General features: G+C 56.3%; 4 protein-coding genes across 6 annotated transcripts; 3 read left to right on the top strand and 1 right to left on the bottom strand.

Annotated features, from left to right (window-relative positions):
- The first annotated feature begins 34 nt into the window (after window positions 1–34).
- On the top strand, window positions 35–2,748 carry LOC140256814 (zona pellucida sperm-binding protein 3). The gene is made up of 9 exons (XM_072345631.1): window positions 35–611; window positions 818–936; window positions 1,016–1,119; window positions 1,290–1,467; window positions 1,544–1,664; window positions 1,758–1,849; window positions 2,111–2,241; window positions 2,313–2,402; window positions 2,479–2,748. Exons 1-9 carry the CDS (start codon window positions 237–239, stop codon window positions 2,607–2,609), a joined length of 1,341 nt encoding a protein of 446 aa, XP_072201732.1. The 5' UTR covers window positions 35–236; the 3' UTR covers window positions 2,610–2,748.
- Window positions 2,749–2,875: 127 nt separating this feature from the next.
- On the top strand, window positions 2,876–4,646 carry COMMD4 (COMM domain containing 4). The gene is made up of 8 exons (XM_072345635.1): window positions 2,876–3,257; window positions 3,353–3,424; window positions 3,496–3,561; window positions 3,691–3,730; window positions 3,834–3,953; window positions 4,128–4,208; window positions 4,314–4,490; window positions 4,564–4,646. The coding sequence occupies exons 1-8, from the start codon at window positions 3,060–3,062 to the stop codon at window positions 4,602–4,604; spliced, it is 795 nt and encodes a 264-aa protein (XP_072201736.1). The 5' UTR covers window positions 2,876–3,059; the 3' UTR covers window positions 4,605–4,646.
- On the bottom strand, window positions 3,479–21,077 carry MAN2C1 (mannosidase alpha class 2C member 1). 3 transcript variants are annotated; one of them, XR_011904863.1, is made up of 27 exons: window positions 20,956–21,077; window positions 20,598–20,723; window positions 19,448–19,571; window positions 18,874–18,944; window positions 18,485–18,662; window positions 17,842–18,031; window positions 17,273–17,379; window positions 16,699–16,809; window positions 16,462–16,554; window positions 16,011–16,127; window positions 15,442–15,537; window positions 15,021–15,166; window positions 14,419–14,542; window positions 13,759–13,880; window positions 13,190–13,275; window positions 12,512–12,682; window positions 12,165–12,247; window positions 11,918–12,012; window positions 11,692–11,796; window positions 11,319–11,475; window positions 10,872–11,015; window positions 10,680–10,789; window positions 10,031–10,110; window positions 9,753–9,898; window positions 9,401–9,504; window positions 9,121–9,326; window positions 3,479–3,613 (listed from the first exon to the last, which is right to left on the bottom strand). XR_011904863.1 is itself a non-coding variant. In XM_072345625.1 (26 exons), exons 1-26 carry the CDS (start codon window positions 21,066–21,068, stop codon window positions 9,209–9,211), a joined length of 3,117 nt encoding a protein of 1,038 aa, XP_072201726.1. In that variant the 5' UTR covers window positions 21,069–21,077; the 3' UTR covers window positions 9,027–9,208. The 3 variants fall into 3 exon arrangements, 1 of the variants encoding a protein (XP_072201726.1); XR_011904864.1 differs by lacking the exon at window positions 3,479–3,613 and adding an exon at window positions 5,856–6,435; XM_072345625.1 differs by lacking the exon at window positions 3,479–3,613 and having other exon boundaries at window positions 9,027–9,326.
- Window positions 4,647–8,678, top strand: NEIL1 (nei like DNA glycosylase 1). The gene is made up of 9 exons (XM_072345634.1): window positions 4,647–5,352; window positions 5,449–5,568; window positions 5,702–5,765; window positions 6,683–6,782; window positions 6,892–7,016; window positions 7,468–7,495; window positions 7,971–8,032; window positions 8,191–8,401; window positions 8,542–8,678. Exons 1-9 carry the CDS (start codon window positions 4,934–4,936, stop codon window positions 8,559–8,561), a joined length of 1,149 nt encoding a protein of 382 aa, XP_072201735.1. The 5' UTR covers window positions 4,647–4,933; the 3' UTR covers window positions 8,562–8,678.
- Window positions 21,078–21,422: the final 345 nt, after the last annotated feature.

The following is a 21,422-nucleotide window of genomic DNA, read 5'->3' as shown; positions in this document are numbered from 1 at the left end:
TTATCGCCCAGCACAAACCTAAACAAGCCGCTCAGTCCCCGTCTCCCCGTCTCCGGCTTCTGCTGAGTTTTCTAAACAATTCCCCCAAAGAGGCTGACGAGGATGTTTTTTCTCTCCTTGGGCAGCCTGGAATGAGGGGCACAGCACCCCGGAAATGACTCTGCCTCCCCATCCCCACGTGCAGACAGCACAGGGGGACAGGGGATATAAAGCACAGCGGAGCTGCCCTAGCTTCCATGCTGGGTGAGCTTGCAGCAGACGGGATGCAAGGCAGCTGCGTGGCGCTGGGACTCCTGTGCTGCTTGGTGGCCCGGGTGGGCTCCTACACGCCCTGGGATCTCTCCTGGGCAGCACGAGGGGATCCCTCTGCCTGGTCCTGGGGGAACGAGGTGCACTCACGGGCCGTGGCTGGCTCACACCCGGTGGCCGTGCAGTGCCAAGAGGCACAGCTGGTGGTGACGGTGCACAGGGACCTCTTTGGCACCGGGCGTCTCATCAACGCTGCCGACCTGACTCTGGGCCCTGCTGCCTGCAAGCACTCCTCGCTCAACGCCGCACACAACACTGTCACCTTCGCCGCCGGCCTCCACGAGTGCGGCAGCGTCGTGCAGGTGAGATCTCATACCTCGGGTGGGTGGTTTCCTCCCAGGCAGAAGCATATTTTCCCCCCAGAGCTGCTGTGTGCATGGAGACCCTCTGCATTTTACCCTTCTTTCTTTTGCATTTCCCAATAGGAAGAGACAGCGGTGGGTGGGTGGGTGGCAGGGGAAGGTCTTGGTGCCTCGTGCTAACAACCTTCTGCACTTTCCCTGCCCAGGTGACGCCAGACACCCTCATCTACCGCACGCTCATCAACTATGACCCCAGCCCTGCTAGCAACCCTGTCATCATCCGCAACAACCCTGCTGTCATCCCCATCGAGTGCCACTATCCCAGGTAAGGGCCCTGCACCCTCACTTTCCCCCCATGCCCCTCTCTCAGTGCCCAGCTGGGTACCAACGCTGTTGCTTGCCAGGAGGGAGAACGTGAGCAGCAACGCCATCCGGCCCACCTGGTCCCCCTTCAACTCTGCCCTGTCAGCAGAGGAGAGGCTGGTGTTCTCTCTGCGCCTCATGAGCGGTATGTGGGATGGCATCCCCTACACCTGCAGGGTTGTGCCACCATGGCACAGCTTCCAGTTACCCAAGTGGGGCACCCAGCTGTCCCAAAGCCATCACCCACACTGCTCCCCAGCTACCACTACCGCCGTCCCCTCTCTCACCCCCTTGTGTCACCACCCTGCCCTGCAGATGACTGGAGCACAGAGAGACCCTTCACTGGCTTCCAGCTGGGTGACATCCTCAACATCCAGGCTGAGGTCAGCACCGAGAGCCACGTGCCCCTGCGGCTCTTTGTGGACAGCTGTGTGGCTGCCCTGAGCCCCGACGGCGACTCCTCGCCCCACTACGCCATCATTGACTTCAATGGGTGAGCCTGGGGGAGGGTCACTGCCCTTAGGGGGCTCAGCGGGATGCTGACCCATCCCCCTCTGTCTCATGTGCAGGTGCTTAGTGGATGGGAGGGTGGATGACACCAGCTCTGCCTTCATCACTCCCCGTCCGCGGGAAGATGTGCTGCGGTTCAGGATCGATGTCTTTAGGTTTGCAGGGGATACCAGGAACCTGGTAAGGCTGTATGCTGTGTCCATCCTCAATATCTACCCTAAGCCAGGCTGCCCCCAAGGAGAGGTCCCTAGCCCTTCCCCTGCCTTCCCACAGATCTACATCACCTGCCACCTGAAGGTGACCCCAGCAGACCAAGGCCCAGATCCCCAGAACAAGGCTTGCTCCTTCAATAAAGCCAGGAACACGTGAGTAGCTGCGGCACAGATCAGGGTGTTTTATGGACTCCAGCTCAGGAGCCAGCACCCAAACCCCAGATACGGGACACAAACCCTCCGTGTGGGTCTGCGGGGTGTTGGATGAGGAGCCACCTGATGCTGGGGACACCACCTCACGCTCCTCCAGCGTGTGTTTGCCAACGTGTCCTTTGGGCAGAAGGGGAAGGGGGGAGGAGGGGGGTTGCCAGGAGTCCCCACTCACTTGCTTATAGTGCTGCTGTCCTGCTCCAGCTGGGTGCCAGTGGAAGGCAGCCGGGATGTCTGCAGCTGCTGTGAGACGGGGAACTGCGAGCCGCCGGCGCTCTCCAGGAGGCTGAACCCCATGGAGCGATGGAACGGCCGCCGCTTCCGTCGTGACGCCGGTAAGGTCCCTCGGTGGGGCTGGGGAGACCCGGGCAGGGGGGAGCGCAGCTCATGGTTCCATCCTTCCCAGGGAAAGAGGTTGCAGCTGATGTGGTCATTGGTCCCGTGTTGCTCTCGGCGGACCCGGGAGCCGTGGGACAGCAGCAGGAGGGCGGCGATGGTGAGTCGCTGCAGTTGTGCCTTTCTTGGGGTGCGGCTGCAGTGCCCCGCTCTGACGGCTGCGTTTGGCTTTGCAGGTGCGGCGGTGACGGTGCCCAGCGTGGGGACGGGGCTGGTGTGCGTGGCCGTGGTTGTAGCGCTGGCTGCCGTTGGGGTGGCTGTTGGTATTGCACGCAAGGGCTGCACCCGAACCTCGGTTGCGGCATGAGTGCGGGGCGAGCCGTGAATAAAGCCTGGAAAGGACAAACTGTGTCGTGCTGTCCCTGTGCGCTGCTGTGGCTCTGCGGTAGCAGAGTCCCCACCTCCAAGACCGCCTCCGCCACATGGGTCTGGGGTTGGGGGTTTGCATTGCAAGTGGGACGGAGCGCTGCCAGCAGTGGGATGCCCCAGCAGGGCTTTCAGCACCCCCCGGTGCCCAGGTCTGCCCTGGTGGCTCTCCATAGGTACCACTGGGGTCGGGTGGCCCTGGAGGTGTCCCCAGCCTCGGGTCACCAAGTGTTATGGGGACAGCGACTGCACAGAGCATCCCATCTCCACGCCCTACTCTTGGGGGTCGCAAACCAGCCTGGTGGGCGCAGGGCTGTGCTATGAAGGGGGGTGGGGGGGGTCCCAAACCCGCGTGTCCCCAGAGCGCTGCGAGGAGAGAGAGAGGAACCAAATGCAGCCCCGGGAGCTGCAAGAGCGGCGCGCCTCCTCCTGGCGGGCGCGGGAACAGCGCGGACCTGGGTGGGGACTGCAGCGTAAACACAAGCGCGGCGGGAAAGAGGTGGGCGGGGCTTCGGTGGGCGGCGAGGTTCCGGTAGCGGTTCCGGGTCGCGGTGGCGGAACCGGGAGGGAGTGGAGCGGTAGCGCCATGGTGGGAACGGGCCCGGCGGCGGAGCGGGGGAACCGGGGGGGATCTGGGGGCTGCGCGGTGCTTCGCCGGGCTCTGAGCGCTCATTTCGTCCGCAGCGGTTCCGGTTCTGCGGGGATCTGGACTGTCCCGATTGGGTGCTGGCCGAGATCAGCGTGCTGGCCCGAATCGTTAAGTGCTTTTCCCTTCCCAAAGCCCGTCTCGGTGCTCGGTGTGGTGCTGAGCCTGATTCTCCCTGCAGTCCTCGGTGAAGCTGAAGCTGATCTGCGCTCAGGTGCTGAGGGAGCTGCTGGGAGAGGCCATCGACGTGAGTGTGCCCAGCCGGGATCCGTGCGAGCTCCAAAGCCTCCGCTTTGCTTCTAGCAGGAGAACCAAATAGGAACAAAAGAGGTACGTTGGTGTATCATTGATTAGTACGTGTGCTTCCGTCCCACAGTATGAGAAGATCCTGAAGCTGACATCGGACGCCAAGCTGGGTGAGCCCCGTCCCTTCCCCTGCTGCTGGGAGCCCCGCAGGAGGCAGCCCCCCCCCCCCAAGGGGTCTGTCTGTCCCTGAGCTGAGCCCCCTCCTCCCCACAGAGTCGGGTGACGTGAAGGCTGCGATTGCTGTGCTCGACTTCATCCTCTCCAACGCAGCCAAGCACAACGTGGATGGCGAATCCTTGTCCAGTGAGCTGCAGCAGCTGGGGCTGCCCAAAGGTGGGGGCACAGGGGGGCTCTGCTGCCACGTGGTGTCCTGCAGTGAGCTGTGCACGGTGCTGGCTGTCCTCTAGCTGGCTGAGCTTTGCTCTCTTTGCTCCCTGCTGGCTGTTGTAGGGCAGGAGCTGGCAGCGGTGGCTGCTCACTGCTTCTCCCATCTTCCTTCTCGGGCAGAACACGCCACAGGGTTGTGCCGCTCCTATGAGGAGAAGCAGAGCTCCCTGCAGGACAGCCTCAGGGCCGGCAGTCTCCGACGTGAGTGTTCCACTCATACCATCAGCATGCGACCCTTAAGGGCAAGGCTGGGGGGGGTCTCATCCCTCGAGTGTTGGCACTGTGCTGAGCAGCCCTGCCCTGCAGTGAGCCGCCTGGACGGCGTGTCGTGGAGGGTGGATTATACGCTGAGCTCCAGCGAGCTGCAGGAGGTGGGTGAACCCGTGGTGCAGCTGCTGCTGCGGGTGAGGCACCGGGAGCGCGGGGAGCCCCAGGCCGTGCCCATGGCCGTGTCGGCAGAGAAGTTCCGGCTGCTGCTGGCAGGTGAGGACGGGCTGGAGCTGGGGGCTGAGGGAGCCCCGGCTCTTGGCTCTGGGCTCACGGCTCCACCCCGCAGAGCTGAAGCAGGCCCAGGCGCTGATGAAGACCCTGCTGTGAGGACGCGGCGTGCGGGGCCCGGTAATAAAGTGCGGGAGCGAAGCCCGAGCCGTGTCGGCCTCTTCCTACCCGCGGGCCGTGCGGGCCCAGCGCGGCCGTCGCCATGGCGACAAGAGGGTGACTTCCGGGGAGGAGGCGGAGCCAATGGGAATAGGGGCGGGGCGTAGCGCCAGCAACGGAACAGCCAATGGGTGGTTGGCGGGGCGGTCCCGAGCGACGGGAGAGCCAATGGGAGGCGGGCGGGGCGTGTCGCCAGGTAACGGGGCCGCCCTCGGCGCGGAGCGGCGTCCGTGTGTCGGTGTTGCGGGCGTCGTGTCGCTCCTATCGCGATGCCCGAGTGCCCCGAGCTGCACCTGGCCGGCCGCTTCATCACCGAGGCGTGCGGCGAGCTGCTGTTCGAGGGCGGCGTGCAGCGCTCGGCCGTGGGCCGCGGCCCGGAGGTGCCGTTCAGCAGCGAGGCCTACAAGGTGAAGGCCGAGTCCCGCGGCAAGGAGCTGCGGCTGACGCTGGAGCCGCTGGGTGCCGGCCCTAAGCAGGCCCTGGTGTTCCGCTTCGGCATGTCGGGCTCGTTCCGGCTGTGCGACGCCTCCGACCTGCCCCGCCACGCTCATCTGCGCTTCTTCACCCGCGAGAGCCCCCCCCGCGCCCTCTGCTTCGTGGATCCCCGGCGCTTCGGTACCTGGAGGCTGGGAGAGGCCTGGCAGCCCGACCGTGGGCCCTGCGTCCTGCTGGAGTACCCGGCCTTCAGGTGAGCGGCCCGGCCTCCCGTCGTGGCGATGGGGACGGAAGGGAGGCTGGGTAGCGGGGTGAGGTGGCCCCGTGTATGTCCCGTGCTGTGCTGCAGGGAGAACGTGCTGAGCAACCTGGAGGACAAGGCTTTCGATAAGCCCATCTGCGAGGCGCTGTTAAACCAGAAGTATTTTAATGGGATCGGCAATTACCTCCGTGCTGAGATCCTGTACAGGTGAGCTGCCGTGTCCCCGCGTCCCTGCAGCATCTCACTGTGCTGAAACTACTCTGCGTCCAGCCTGTTCCAAAGCAAAATGTGAGCACCTCAGGCTGTGCCAAGCTTGGGTGTAACAGATGGACTCTCTCAGGGCGAAGATCCCTCCTTTTGAAAAGGCTCGGACTGTGCTGGAAGCCCTGAAACATCAGGTGCAGGTGAGGAGGAAAAGGTGGAGGATGCGTGCTGCTTTCTAGGCTGCTGTGCTTAGGCCTGGTAGCCCCTGCTCTTCAGTGCCACTATGGATTTGAGCTCAGCAGGGGTGGCCCAGGGTTTGGGCCAGTTTCAGTTCACATTTGGTATCATGCTGTGGTGGGGCAGTACATTGTCACAAGGCTCTCAGAGTTCACACAGCCTCTTGCCTCTGTCCCGGCTGCTGTCAGGAGGTGCTGACTGCTTTGGCCAGGTTTTGGGGTGTAATGCATTGAACCCTTCCTGCTGCCATCATCCAGCAGCCACTCAGGTTTCCCAGCATAACAGCAGGCATTTTCCTTTTGTAACTTGCAGCTTGGGGTCTCTCTCACCAAGCCTGTTGCCATAAACACCCGTGTCAGAGCATGCCTGCTCCTCCAGTGGAGCGGCAAGTGAGCACAGCCGTTCCATAACAGCACACACGTGGTGTGCAATCGCACACAGCCGTGGCAACAAGCTGTGACAACTCCTCAGACACGTGCCTTCAGGTCAAGAGGGTGAAGAGGAGGTGGTGAGGAAAGCAAATATCACGCAAGCTTGAAACCTCTGGGGGAGGCTGCAGCTGAACCTGTGGCTGGCTTGCTGTCTGTGTATTCTAGTGGCCTCAGGGGAAAGTGGGTGGCTGTTTTCAGGAAGCTTAAAAAAACAACACCAAAAACACAACCCGAGGCTTCTTTTTAGCAAACTGCTTGTGCTCCTGTATGCTGCCCCTTCTCCATGTCCCTGTAGCTGTGCTGGTAGCACACAACTCACAGCCTACAACGTGGTCTGTGTGTTGGCGTGTGCCCTGGTGAGAGGCTGAGGGAGGATACAGGATTTGGTTGGTTTGGGGATGAAGAGATCCCAGTGGGGCAGCTGGTGGGTGATTTCTCTGTCCATGCAGAATTCTTCCCTGACACTGAGTAAGAAGCTGAAGCTGAAGCGGGATAACCCAGATCTCCTGGAGCTGTGCCACACGGTGCCCATGGAGGTTGTGGCAGCAGGTGAGGCTACAGGGCAGGGAGCTGAGGGACAAGGACTTGGCAGTCCCTGGCCCAGGCTCTGGCTGGAGTGAGCTTTCTCTCCATTTCTTTGCTCTCTCTTCCTTCCTAGACAAAAATGTCTTTGACCCTTCTGACGCAAATAACTACGCTGCCTTCAAGAACTGGCTGCAGTGTTACTTAGTGCCTGGCATGAGCTCCCTGCGGGACAGCAACAACAGGACCATATGGTTCCAGGTAGGAGTCTGGGGTCTTTGCTTGGGGCTGAGTACCCCTACTGCTCCTCCAAGGGGATAACCTTTCTCTTGTGCATTGCTTCCCCAAGACTACCAAGTTGTGTCACAGGAACTGTCCCATTGCCTGCTGTGATCACTGGACATGTGGTGACAGGGATACAGCTACTGAGCGACAGAGGGCAGCCTGAGCAGAGGGGCTGGGTGTTACCAAGGAGTGTGGCAGCACTCCTCCTCCTTCTTGGGTGAGGTGCCATGATGAGGCCTTACAGAAGGAGCAGGGAGAGTCTCAGAGACAGGCAGTGCACCAGGTTCCTCTGGGTTTGCAGGGACTATTTGCCTATTCTTGTCTTGGCTGTGGGGTGCAGAAGGGTTTCATTTCTGCTGGGAGCTGCTGCGAGGTGCTTTTATGGGATGGAGTTATCCCAGTCACTGCTCTGTCACCTTCCTTGCAGGGAGAGCCTGGCCCCATGGCTCCCAAAGGTGAGTGTCCTCTTTCCTCCTCACAAGACCCACTCTTGCTCCGGGAGGGCTGGAGCATGGGGAGGAACCAGTCTGCTCACAGCCAGAGGAGCAGTCTTACTCTGAAGGCGAGTGCTGCAGGTCCCTGGTTTGCTGACAGTCCTGTGGCAGCTGGGTGGCACTAGGGGATGGAGCTTGCTGTGCCCATGGCTTCCTAGCAGCACACCAGCCTGCATGTGCACAGCTCCTGCACCTGTAGGGTGATTTTCAAGGCCAGCTACATCTCCTTCCTTGCCTGCCAGGCTTGGAACACGAGGGCACAATCTGGGGCTGGGTGTGAACAGAAGCCTAGTGGCTTACTGTGTTTTGAGTATGTATTTGTTGGGAGGGGAAGGGAACCACCTTGAGCCCTTCCTATACCCGAGTTCCCATTCACTGCTCAGGATGGTGTCCCTTGTCCCCCCCACCCCTCTAACCTGGGCACGTCCTCTCACAGGTCAGAAGTCCCGCAAGAAGCGTGCTCACCTGAAGGCAGACCCTGAAGCTCCAACCCCCACGGTATGAAGTTTTGTGGCTGGTGAGGCTGCTGCTGGAGCCAGAGGCTGGTTTCTTTGCCCTCTCAGGCTGCTCCCACAGTCACCAAGTGATGCACGAATCCTTATGCTCCCCTCTCATGTGTATGCTTCTGCTGCTAAGCCCTGGCTCTGTCCATCCAGGTCACAACACGTGCCTCAAAACGGCGTTCTGGGGGTACAGAGAAGCCCCCAAAGCCAGCTGTGAAGGAGGAGGAAGAGAAGGAAGTGCCTGTTGGGGCAAAGAAGGGACGTGCCCGTGGGAGGAAGAAAGTGGCTGCTGCTCCAACCTTATCTGAGCCAGAACCTCCGGTCAGAGCAAAAAGAAACCGGACATCAGCACGCAGGGGCAGAGGTGAGGCTGGTGGTCCATGTGGGCTGCAGTCTGTTTGGACTGCAGGGGTGTCAAAGGGCAGAAGAGTAAGCAGGGCTCTGCAGGGCAAAGCCAGGCACCCCCTTACCTTCTGCCTTCTTGTTTCCCTCCCTGCATTCCAGGTGCAGCCCCTGTAGTGTGAGTACCGCACACTGCCTTCTGCACACCTCAGCCTTTGGAAACGTGTGACACTGCATCTGTTGTGGAGACACGTTGGCCTGGACTGCCTGGTGTTGCTTTCAGGCATGCCTGCTTGTTGCACTTGCTCCTTGCAGCACTACTGCTCTTGCAGCCTCAGGGATGGGGGTAGGCTGGTGCTCCTCCCCCTTTTTGGTCTTAAATACTATTTTTTACAGCCTTACTTGTCCCTTTGGAGTGGTTTTAGAATCAGTTCCTCAGAGGGACCATCATGTCAGATTCCAATCACTCCCTCAGAGGGACCATCATGTCAGATTCTGATCACTCCCTACACCTTAAATCATATTCCCTCTTCCTTTTTTTTTAATTGCTGCCCGGATCACTGAGAAAGCTGGTTTTAGATGATTAATAAAAGTATTTTGTGTAGGAATTGCTGTGCCTGCTTTCTTGTGCTAAGGCTAACCCCACTGGACTGTGGTTGGCAAAAATGTCCTTCTTCCTCTTCAGCCCAGCAAGAGGGCAGTAGTGACCAGGCTCAGTTCCAGTAGGTGACAGCAGGTTACCTGGATGTCCTGGATGTGCTGTTGGGGAAGCCTGATCAGGCTGTGATTTGAGCTCCCAGTGTTGATTCAGGTTATTATAGCACCAGCATCACTGCCTCAAAACCAGAAGGATGGAGAGGACTTGGAATGGAGTGAAGGAAAGCTTCATGCCCTGCTGCTCCAGCGGCAGGTGGCCCTTGGCTGCTGGTCGCTCCAGGAGGTCACATCTAGGGAAGAAGACAGTTGGTGAAGCTGAAGTGACTGACCTGAGCCCCAGCCCAGACACCCTGTGTGCACTTACAGCATCGCTTCTTTAATGGGGAGGGAGGTTCGGAGCCAAGTGACAACCGTGCTGCCATGTGCCTCATACAGCCGGACCACCACAGCCTCAGGTCTGTCCTCAGCCTTTGAAGACACAACATAGAAACAAGTTCACACAGAGGAGATGGGAACATTTTAACCTACATCTCTATACCTCAGCCAGACCAAAATGATCTCGGCTGAGCTGCTCTGACATGAAGAACAGAGGAGTCACTGTAGCTACTCAGCCAAACCTGCCTGCCACCCAGTGCTGGGGAGAAAGCAGGCCACACTAACAACAGCAGCTTCAAAACTGCCCCCTTCACCTCCCTGCTTCTTCCTGGGGGACTTGCCTGCTTGACAGTCTCCAGAACAACTGCAGGTGAGCTCAGAGAAAAGGCACTCCAGGCCTGGCACTGCGCAGAACTGGCCGGGACTGCGTGGAGTGGGAAATTCAAGTTGTAGGCACACTGGATCACACCAGCATCCTGGAAGGAGCCTGCAAAATGAGAACCTCCAGTCAGTCTCTATGCACTGACAGAGATGGGGGCACCCTGTGCCTACCCAAGGCTCGCTGGAGCATCCTCTACTCTGGATGTCCTCACAGCGTCCAACTCTGCTCATCACTCACCCTGGTGAGGCATCACAGCGTAGGTGAACTGGTGGTGGGCAATATCTGCAGTGGCATCGGGGGACTTTGGTGCTCTCAGCCTGAGGAAAGAAGTGGGTAAGGTGGGACTCTCCACAGGATCTTCTGTCACCCAGCCCAGAGCACTGGCAGGACAATTGCCTCCTCCCCCAGCTACTTTGGCTCTGGGTCCTGAGGTGGATTCTAGCAACAGACTCAAGACACAGAATCCCAGAAGCTAAAATCAACCTCTGAATGCTGGTTTCCTATGAAACTTTTAGCTGATAGGCATAAAATTTGCAGTTTCTCTTAGCTTTGCATGCACATGTAACACTGACATTCCATTTCCCTCCTTAAGCCTCCTCTCCTGGGGTGTGTTTTGGCCAGCAACAGAAAAATTACTTGGTGCAAATGTGGCTCTGTGCCATCTGGCATTATCTATGAGTGTATGCCACAGGAATTACATTATCTTAGTCAATTTTAATTACATCAGCCAACAAGTTTTAGAAGACAGCCACCCACTTAGGCTAATAACAGGCTATTTCCTTATTAACTATGATCATTCAGGACCAGACGCTGCCCTGACTTGAAACAGACACCTCAGAAAGCACAATGACTTCTGCAGCTCCACCCTCACCACAACCCCACTCACAATGAGAGGCTGAGGACGTTCCTGTGTGCTGATGCCCCATATTTACAGTCATTCAGCACTGCCACCCCAAAGCCGTGCTCAGAGAGATCCATCCATTTGTGAGCCCACACCTGCAGGAGATACCAAGGGACGGATTCATCACACAAAGCCTGGGAGAAAAGCAGCTCCTCATGGGACTAGACCTCCTCTCACCTCGAATCGAGCCCAGTCCCAGGATGTGTTCCAGTGTGTTGGCCTCTGGAGGTGCCCAAATTGGATTTCATAGGTAGCGTTTGTGCTCCGGACCTGCACGGGGAACTCCACCTTCAGGAACTTGTGAGATTCTTTCCAGTCAACCTAAATGCAACAGCAGAAAGCCACCGTCATGGGCTGACAGGCAGGAATTGCAATCACCCTTCCCTGGTGTGCAGCAGCAAGCAGGCTGGACCAGGTACAATACAACAGCCACTAAAGACTGAAAGCAGCAGAACTGACTGCTTTCTTCCACCTTGTACCTCAAGGGACCTCATTCTAGGACTACCTTCACCTTTTGCAGAGGACAATAAGCAGTGAAGGCTCCCAGAGCAGGAGACAAGGTAGGGAATAAAACACAGAACCAAGGTTCAGCTCCTCAGGGAGCACAGCAGCCACTGGCCTCACCTGGGTCTTGAAGCAGATGTACGGACACATGGCATCCAGGATGATCTCCTGGGTTAGGATGCTGCTTTCCCCGACCTTCAGAGAGAAGCTGGCACTTCCCCGCAGGCCCCCTGCCAGGGTGATTTCCAGAGGCTTCAGCAGAGTTGTCACTGGCTTCCTAGAGACAGGGGTAAAGGCACAGTTAGTCCCAGCCCAGCAGATCTAGGTTCCCAAGTCCCAGTCCAGCCTCACATACAGCATACGCTCAACTTCCACAGCGTGAATACCCCAAGCCAGGAGAGGTGCAGAGGTTTGGTTACAGCTAAAACTGACAGGGAGGTGCGAACTTCAAAGCAAAGTCAAAACTTAAGTGCTGCAGGCAGTGCTCCTCTACCTGGTCTCCAAGTGATAATCCATCACATCCCAGGCATCCCAGTATAGGGGAACATCATCAAAGAGGGCAAACTGGTTGGCACGACAGCCATCAGCAACTGACTCTCTGGAACAAGACAGAACAGAGAAAAGCAGCTTAAAAAGTGGCAGTGGTGAAGGGCTCACAATGAGAAGAAGGTCTGAGAGAGGTTTTAGGTGCCCAGATGCAGGAAGCAGGTGAGACTCACCTCTCAGACTGTGCCAGCCGAAGAGAGGTCAGACGCCCCATGGTATCCAGGCAGACTGCAATCAGCCCGTTCTCCATGGTAATGGAGCCATCCTCCTGGGAGAAAAGGACAGATTTCACAGCCTTCAGGAGTTGAGGGGGGTGTAGAACTGGAGCTGTACTCCCAGCTGTAGAACTGGATCCCCTACGTTTCTTCCCAGTCAGCCTTTGAAGCAGCTCAATCTGAGGACAAACACAGTCATGCTTACCTGTTTGATCACTGCCACAGGCTGAGGGGGCAGCAGTGATTCCCTCACGATAGCGTAGCCCATGCTGGGAGCTGTCACCAGAGCTGGAAAGGAAAGAGGTTTTGTTTCAGGATCTTCCCCAGACCCATCCTTAAGTTATGCTGTGTTGCCCTAGTGCTCTCACATTCACATCCTCCTCCTCTTTATCTGTCATTCAGGGACAACCTGAAGTGGGATCAGCCCTAAGAAGCATTTTGACAAATAAATAAACCCTCTCCAGGACGGGGAGAGGCAGAGTAATTCTTTGCTGGCTATCTGTACCACTGTAGGAAAACCTGATGCATGCCTTACCTCCAGCTTAGACATACCTAAAGCCTCTGTTCCATCTGTCCCAGTCCTGGAGATCACCTCTGTCCGCTCCCAGGGCAAAGTGTTCAGCACAAGAGTGCTCTCAGCTCTCCCAGGCTTGAGCTGCAGCAGTTCTCCACACAAGGACTTCAAGGCTTCCTCCTGCAGGCGAGTGCCAGCACTGCGGATCTCTGAGCAAAAAGAAGCCCAAATTGGACCCAGACAAGCAGTTGTTTCTCACATCTGAGAACTTCTGGAGCTCTTGTGCAAAGTACATACACTTTAACAACTTCCAAGCTACAATTACTAATTATTCTTAATATTAATTACCATTATCTATTAAGCAAAGTTTATGATTGGTCTTCTCAACTTTCTTATTGCGAGATTACAGTGAGCTATGCCAGTTCAATTGAAAAACCTCTGAGCTATATAAAAGTAAGGAATTGCAACTGCCTGCGGGCAGACAGGAGCAATCTTTAGCTCCCACCTTTGCTGGTGCAGAGAAGTCAGTAATTCAGTGTGTTTTGCTTATTTCCTGGTTGAATTTGCCCAATTACTGACACATGCCTGCACACACCGTGCTGCACAGCTCTGACCCGCATTTCCAGGCAGTCTGAAATCGAAACCTCTGCAGCAGGCAGGACTCAAGGTGCTCCAATAGGTAAGTAAGTGCCCTCCTAGCCCAACTTCTTGCTCACTTGCATAGTATTGCAGGGCATCCTTGACCACGAGCTGGATACAGCTGCCTGGCAGTACGTCATGGAACTGGTTGAGCAGCAATAACCTAGAACAGAAAAGAAACCACATCAGGAAGCAGGGGAGAGCACGAGATTTGTTTTACCTTACCAAGCCCTGTTTGCAAGACGGACAAACTCAGTAACTGTCCCCTACGGCCCCATTAGGAAACAATGGGGAGATTTTTTGCACAGCACACTTTAAATCCCCTTACGTTCGGACACATCAAATGTCATCTTAGTAAACCACAACCATAGGGATTAAGAGCTGGCTCCTTTAATCCCTTGGGACTACCAGATATATTATTGCACGAGTTCAGACCAGACAAAACTGGCCAAGGATAAGTGTAGGTTGGAGATGGAATTTCCAGGCAGCACAGCAGTAAAGGTTTGGAGCTTCCAAAGGATTTGGAGTGAAGGTCTGAAGATCCCAATGGGATAAGCAAAGCACTGAAACTCTTTCCCATTAAGTTCTCATCAGCTTATAGAGGAATTATTGTTCGCACAGCAGTCATGCTCGTGTACTTCCTTACCTCCAGAGCTCCTGCAGCTGGCCAGCAGGATACTGGAACGTGCCACCCTGTGCCACAGCCAAGGTGCTAAGTACTTCCACATCATGGAGTATTCGCTCGCACTCCCGATTCCCCTTCTTTATCTAGTGCCAATCAGGAAGAGAAGGAAGATCCTTAGAAAAGCAGTAGCCAGGAATAGATCTTTAACACCAGCAGCCAAAGCACAGATCCAGTGCAGGAAGGTTGGTTACTTGTAGGTGTAATGAGCTGCCATTCCTAGCTTCCTTTTTTGGCCACAACCTGGCTTTTAGCTTTATAACACCCAGCACAGGTCACTGCTTAACCCCCAGGCTAAGCTCCACTCACTTTTCTGCTCTTCTAACTCTTCATCCCTCCTCTGGAATTATCAGGGCCCTGCGAAAGCACAGGACATAGAAAGTTATTGGCCAAAGGGTGGTCTGCTGTGTCTTGGCTCCCTTCTCACCCCGGAAGCAAGCCTGACTAAAGACTAACAGCAGATCTGCCTTTCAGAATGCTGTCTGCATGGTGGTTCCCAGAGTTGACACACAAAGGACACTACCCAAACCCTGGAGCCACCTGAGCAGGAGCAAAGAGAACTGAGAACAGCCACCTTCTCTGAGTGTGAGGGATCCCACTGCCCCATCCCACATGTGCAGTCACCTGGGCCTGGGTGGTGTATGTGCCATTGTGCAGCTCGAGGAAGAGCTCTCCCACCCAGGTGCACAGTTGTGAGGACTCCTTCTCCAGAACAGAGAAAAAATGGTTAGGAGTGGAGATCTGAACCCTGTAGGAGAGAGGTACAAACCAGCAGTGAGCCAGGAGAGAAGTGCATGACACAGCTAATGGGGTATTCCCACCAGGAGGGCATCAGTTCCAGAAACGAGGCTTCAAAGACCCCAACACAGAACTAAAAGGGGTGTGCAGGGGGACTCTTGGCTGGCCAGAGATGCAGACCACGTTTGGAGACACACTTGGAGAAAGGAGACCACTAACTGGAGAAACAGTCAGCTCTGAAAACCTCCCATACTACAAACTGCAGGCAGGAGACGGAGTGGTATGATGCAAGCTAGCTGAGGAGCAGCAGCTGTTTGATACCTTGAACTGCTGTTAAATCATTTTTCCCCAGGTCAATCCCAACAGCCCTATGTCTAATCTACACGCTGTGTACACAGCTGCTTCAGTAGAAGCAATTCGAGCTCATGGAGGCTGTGGCAAATGCTCTGTGCCTGTGCAAGGAGGCAGGGAAGAATCTGTCCTCTCACCTTGGCAGCCCGTCTGTATCACTCATCCTCTTCATCCTGTCCAACATGTTTTGTGTGGGGCCACCTCCTCCATCTCCAAAGCCAAAAAGGACAGCACTGTGGTTCACACGCCCTTTGTCCCTGTTATTCTTCACTGTTTTCAGCATCTAGAAGGAATTTTGGACAGCTGACGTCCACTGGTATCCAGCCCCAGCTCACCTTCCTCCACATAAGAAAGTCAGCCTTGCCCCTCTTCTCCAACCCAAACCACAAGAATCAGGCATGGACACAACACAGAGGCAGGCAACTATCAGCTTAACTAAAGGCCTTCATCTGGCAATCCCATTCCCACCTTCAACATGTGCCCCCTCCCAGGAGCCTCAGATCTGGCCCCACGAGGCTGGCATTGTAATTTACATGCAGGTTTGGTAAGCTCGCTCACCTCCTCCACTCGCCCATGCATCCCATAGGAGTCACCAGGGGGGAAATGGGTCAGCACTCGGGATCCATCGATGCCTTCCCAGAAAAAGGTGTGATGCTGCAGACAAGCCAGAGAAAAGGACGGTGTCTCCAAGAGCCACAAAGTGCCCAAATGTTGGAACACAGACCATGATTCCCAGGAGTACCCAAAAACTCATGCAAGTGATCAACTCACCCCTTGCTCAGTGTTTCAAGGCTCCCAGTCTATTCTCCCACATAAAAGTACATGTGCAGAGTGCAGGTCAACCAACATCAGCACAGAACTCAAGCACTAGAAGCCCATGCTCCCTTGCAAGCCTTGTCACTCGCAAAGCCCAGCACGCAGGCCTCCAGGGAAGTGCATAAGGGACAGGCACCTCAAAGACCTGGAGGATCCACACTAAGCCTTCCCTTTCTCTCCATGTCACAACATTAAGCCTCTATCACCCCGGCCAAGGACTGGCTTGAGCTGTGGAACAAATGGGTCCAGCCCTGCAGACAGATTCCAGTAACCCTATGTCCACCCCTGGGGAGTAGGGAAGCACAACTCACTGGGAAGGTGTTGACCAGGTTCCAGCTGAGCTTCTGAGTGAGGAACCGTTTGATCCCACAGCCACACATCAGCTGGGGCAGCTGGGCTGAGTACCCAAATGTGTCTGGCAGCCAGAACTGAGAGCAGAGGAAGAGAAACACAAGAGTCACACTGACCTGAATTTGTTCAAGGTATCCAGGCTCTAAAACCTTAATGCAGAGGGGAGACAAGATGTGCTAGACAAGGAGCAACTCCAGACACTTGTCAGAGACCAGCAGATAATAAAATCAAGACCTGACCCTGTGCTAACTGGCAGGATATAAGGATGATTAGATATTCGCTCACCACAGCTTTAGTTGTAATAATCAGGCCTATGTGAGGCACTTGAAAATTATATCCGGAAGGCAAACTGGAGAGGAATCCTAGCATAGCAAGAGGTGGAAGGAAGGCACACTGGAAAAGAGCAAGTACCTCTGAGCAGATCCGGCCAAACTGCTCCTGGAAGAACCGCTGGCCCTGAAGGAACTGCCGCACCATGGACTCCCCGCTGGGCAGGTTTCCATCCTGGGAGCAGAGCACAAGGAGTCAGCATCCTCTCTTGCAACACACAGGCCAAGCCAGGCATTGGAGAAGCCTCCAGCCCACTCCCACTGGCACCCAGCCCACAAAGGAGGTGCGGTGAGCTGCCAGGCTCACTGTGCTTCTCACCATTTCCACCCAGGTGCCTCCAACAGGAATGAACTGCTCCTTTGCCACGTAGTCCTGAATCTGGGCATAGAGTCCAGGGTACCAGCTCCGCACCCACTCGAATTGCTGTGCCTGCCAGAGCACAGAAATCAGCCCCAGCTCCCACCACAATGCTCCACACCAGTGTTCCTGCTCTCTGTAACCACACAGGACCCTGGTCACCCCTGTCTTGTTTGGAGTCACACTGGAGAAGCAGCATGCCACAAGCAGAAGAGCTTCTCAGTGAGCTTGGCATCAATTCTTCATGCTGCTCAAAGCAAACCACCCCACTCCCAACCCTCAGGGCTGCCCAGACAATCCCCAATCTTTACAAAAACTCCCTGGAGATTCTTCAATGCTCCCATGCAAAAGGCAAGCTGGGCTGCAGCTCTGTTGGCCTTCAGAGACTGCTGCATCCATCAGGTAAAGACCTTACCCAGTAACCCTAAAACCAGCCCCGGTGAGCTGCAGCCTGGCCATCCTGAGCTGCAGGCTCCAGTGACCCCTGGGGACTGAAGTGACCCCATCCCTCCAGTTCAGGAGGGAGATGGCTCACCTGGGAGCAGGCGAAGGTGAGCTCTGGGTTGTGCTTCATCAGATGGATAACCGTGACCCAACTGCGAGCACATTTCCGGATAGTCTCCTCATAGGGCCACAGCCAGGCTGCAGGGACAGACAGGCAGCCCCACCATGGTTATTAACTGGCACAAGCACCACTTCTGGCTGCCTGGGTAAGGCATTCCTTTGGGAATGGGGCTGCGCTGTCTTTCAAAGATAACCAGGAAAAATGCAACAGCAAAATGCTATCCTTTGACTGATGTGCCCGACAGTGACACAGTCTTGGGCCTCTTCTGCCTCTCTGCTGAAACTGAAGGGCTCTCCAGGGACTGGAAATCAAGAGGTGATGGCAGAAAACAGTGGTCTGTAATCTATCTCCCATCAGCAGCCCCATCAGTGCCCCGGACCACACAGCTAGCCAGACACACATCCCTCTGTCTCACAGCCCCGTCAGACCAGCTGTGTGGTAGCACCACCTCTCTTCCCTTGGCAACTGGTGCCTGCAGCCCAAAGGCAGCCAGCACTGCCATCTTTGCCAGTAGAGAGGGAAAGCTGTACTGCTCTCACCAGAGTCAATGTGGCAGTGCCCCATGGCGTGGATGGTGTGCTGGCTCTCGCCGTTCCTTTGGCTGAAGATCGCTGCAGCCAGCTCACGGGCAGCAGGGAAGGTGGATGGGTCCTTAACATCACACACGTTGACAATCTGGTTGGCAGCATACAGGGCCTGGAAACTCCTCTGGTTTTCCTCCCCGAGGAGCTAAGGGTGGAAGGGAGGACGGCTTGACTCTGAGCTCTCTGGCTCTCTGCACCAGCATGGATACATCTGCTCCAGGGAGAACCTGCTGCCTCCTTCCAACACCTGACTCTGCCTGTGGTTTCAGGCAGACACCACATCCCTGCTACACAGATAAAACCTTGTCTTTGCATGTGTTTCTCTAAAGCCAGGTTAGGCATACACCCAACACCAGTGGGCCCTGGCCCCACAGACCTTGTTTTGGACCAGGAGGTTTTCTCCTGTGTTTTCTCCTGGTTTGGTTTTCTCATGCTGCAGACAGTGTCAGTCATTCTAAAGCAGTAGGAGCAAATACATATTCATCTGGGGCCTCCTGGTAGGAGGAGACAGGTCTTGGGACATGGAAGAAGGGGATAAAACACAGAAGTTGTAGAAGGTAAAAATGCTGAGAAAAAGAAAGAGAATGAGCACACAGACCTGGGCCATGTCCAGCAGTATTTCCAGATCCACCAGCAGCTCGTAGACATCCCTGTTGAAGACGACCAACTCAGCCTTGCTCAAGGTGAACCTCCTGTCAGGGTCTGGAGGGGCTATCATGGAGCCCTTGCCAGCCCCAAAGAGCCCATTGCAGGCCAGCTCCACATACAGCGTCAGACTGCAGAGACCAGAAGGAAACCATCAGGAAGCAGATTACAAGCACTCAGCTGGGAAAGCCCACTTCTACCCCACAGCAGGACTAGCCCAATTGAACTTCTGACAGACACACTGAATACCCCGATGCAGGCTTGAGTATCACACCCCAGCTTTGGTTATTTCACCACCAACCTCCCCCAGCAGCACAGAGTTCGGCCAAGCTGACCACTCACCTGTGGGGTTCTGTCTCCTTCAGGCTGCTTGTCAGTATGTAGCTGGTCTTCTCTCCTTCCTTAGTCAAACCCTGAAGGGGAAGGCAGCACATTTAACCCACATTTACACAAGCCCATGACAGCAGGGTTTACAGAGCTGCTGGACAGACAGGACACCACAAAGCCCTGCTGGACAGCCCTGGGCTGTGGTCCCACGTCACAGCACAGTGCTTCCCAAAGGAGTACTAGATACCAGCAGGCCTGACTGTCAGGACTGAACTTTGGACACAGCCTACAGACCCTCTGTCTTTCACAAAGCAAAGTAAGCAAACCACAAGTGTCACCCTCTCTCCTGCTTCACACAGCAGCCTCTTCGTGTGGAGCCAGGAGTTGGACTGGATGATCCCTGTGGATCCCTTCCAAATTTGGATATTCTCTGCACTGAAGTTTTTCACATATTTAAAGACTTCTCAAGCGGCCTTGGTTTATTTCTTAAGGCTGAACTACAGCTCTATACATTCCATGTTTTCTTTCATGATCACACCATCTAGACCTCCTGGCATAGCTGGCACACACCCGACCTGCTCCTCCTTACCTGGACTGGCTGGGCATCTCGCCACACCATGCCTTCACCATCGCTCTCCCAGACAAAGTGCACCTCCTTTCCTGCCCATGCTGGGGGGATGCTCAGCTCCACCCTAAACCAGCAGGTCTCCCAACTGGAAGAGAACACACAGCACCTCACCCACTGCTGAGACCTTCCCAAAGAGAAGCCCCGTGCCCTCTGAACCTCTGTGGGCAAAGCACAGCAGGGACACCATACAAGTGCAGCGTGCACAGTGCAATAAAGCCATCTGTCTGCACAGACACGCTTTAACCAGCTCCCTGTGTGGCTGTCAGTGACCCAGCATCAGTTCAAGGAGTTCGAGCACAACACCTGCACAGGGCAGTCCTGTTCCATTTAAATGCATTGGGCCTTCCAGCAAACTGCTGACCTGCTCTTTAACCACAAGGAACCTCTGGCTCACGGCACTGCTATGGGTTAGAGATGTGACAGACAGCCAAACACCCAACGGAGCAGGGTGAAGCTCTCCTCTGAGCAATCCATAAGGTAATGAAATCAGAAAGGACTTGCTTTGATATATGGTGATACAGAGCTGGGAGGAGTGGCTGACACACCAGAAGGCCATGCTGCCATTCAGCAAGAACCAGACAGACTGCTGAGTTGGGCAGAGAGGAATGTGAAGAGCCTCAACAAGAGCAAGTGGATGGTCCTACATCTGAGTAGGAACAACTGCATGCACCCGTATAAGTCAGGAATTGACGTGATAGAAAGGAGCCCTGAGGAAAAGGACTTCTGGGTTCTGGTGGACAACAGGCTGATCGTGAGCAAGCAGTGTGACCTGGGACTGTTCAGTCCAGAGAAGAGAAGGCTGAGAGATGATCTCATGCTTATATCTGAAGTAAGGGAGTCAAGCGGACAGAGCCAGGCTCTTTTCAATCCAACAGGGGTCAATGGGCAAAAACTGGACCTGCTGTAGGGAACCTGCTTTAGCAGGAGGTTGGACTTGATCTCCAGAAGCCCAGATGCAGGGGTTGGACCTGGACGCACAGCCCTTGCCATGCCTCTCAGCCCTGCTGGCAGCACACAGGCTGCACAGGCTGCTATCAGGGCAGCTTTCACCATCGCACACGGCAGGGAGGGACACACGGTGACACTGTGTGTACAGACAGCCCGTACTCACGTGGGCCCAAAGGTGTCCCCTACTCGGGCCGGCCTGAACTCCTGTGTGACGGCCTCGCTGTAAGGGATCCGCCGTGGGGTCTGGAAGCAGGAAAGCGAGGTGGGCGTGCAGCTGTCCCCATAGAGTCTGCGGGCAGACACGGCCGGGACGCGGTGAGCTCAGGAAAGGGGATCAAACAAGCAGGGACCCCCAGCCCATCCCCAGCTCCTCACACACCGAAGGAACAACTGCTGCCCACCCGAGGCAGGGCCTCTACGCACTGAGGCGCCTCGGTGCTCCCCCCTCAGAGGGATACACCGAGGTAAGGCCTCTCCCGAGCACAGGCAGCACCCTGAGGAGAGGCCCTCCCGCGGCCCACCTGCCCCGCAGGTTGCAGTCGGTGAAGTAGGTGGCGGACACGAACTTCTCCACGCGCTCCAGCGCCGTACGCCGGTGCTTCAACATAGCGGCGGCCATGCCGCTACTGCGCATGCGCCTCCGTGCCGCCCGCCCCGTCGCGGCTGGATGCGTCGCGCATGCGCAGAGTGCGAGAGAGCGCTGATGGGACAGGACCGGCCTGGGACTTGAGGCCTGCAGGCCTGGGGTGAGGCCTGCAGGCCTGGGGTGAGGCCTGCAGGCCTGGGGTGAGGCCTGCAGGCCTGGGGTGAGGCCTGCAGGCCTGGGGTGAGGCCTGCAGGCCTGGGGTGAGGCCTGCAGGCCTGGGGTGAGGCCTGCAGGCCTGGGGTGAGGCCTGCAGGCCTGGGGTGAGGCCTGCAGGCCTGGGGTGAGGCCTGCAGGCCTGGGGTGAGGCCTGCAGGCCTGGGGTGAGGCCTGCAGGCCTGACCC

The sequence above is a fragment of the Excalfactoria chinensis genome, chromosome 10 (assembly GCF_039878825.1).
Source record: "Excalfactoria chinensis isolate bCotChi1 chromosome 10, bCotChi1.hap2, whole genome shotgun sequence".
Taxonomy (NCBI): Eukaryota; Metazoa; Chordata; class Aves; order Galliformes; family Phasianidae; genus Excalfactoria; species Excalfactoria chinensis.
This window is presented reverse-complemented; position numbering and strand designations above follow the sequence as displayed.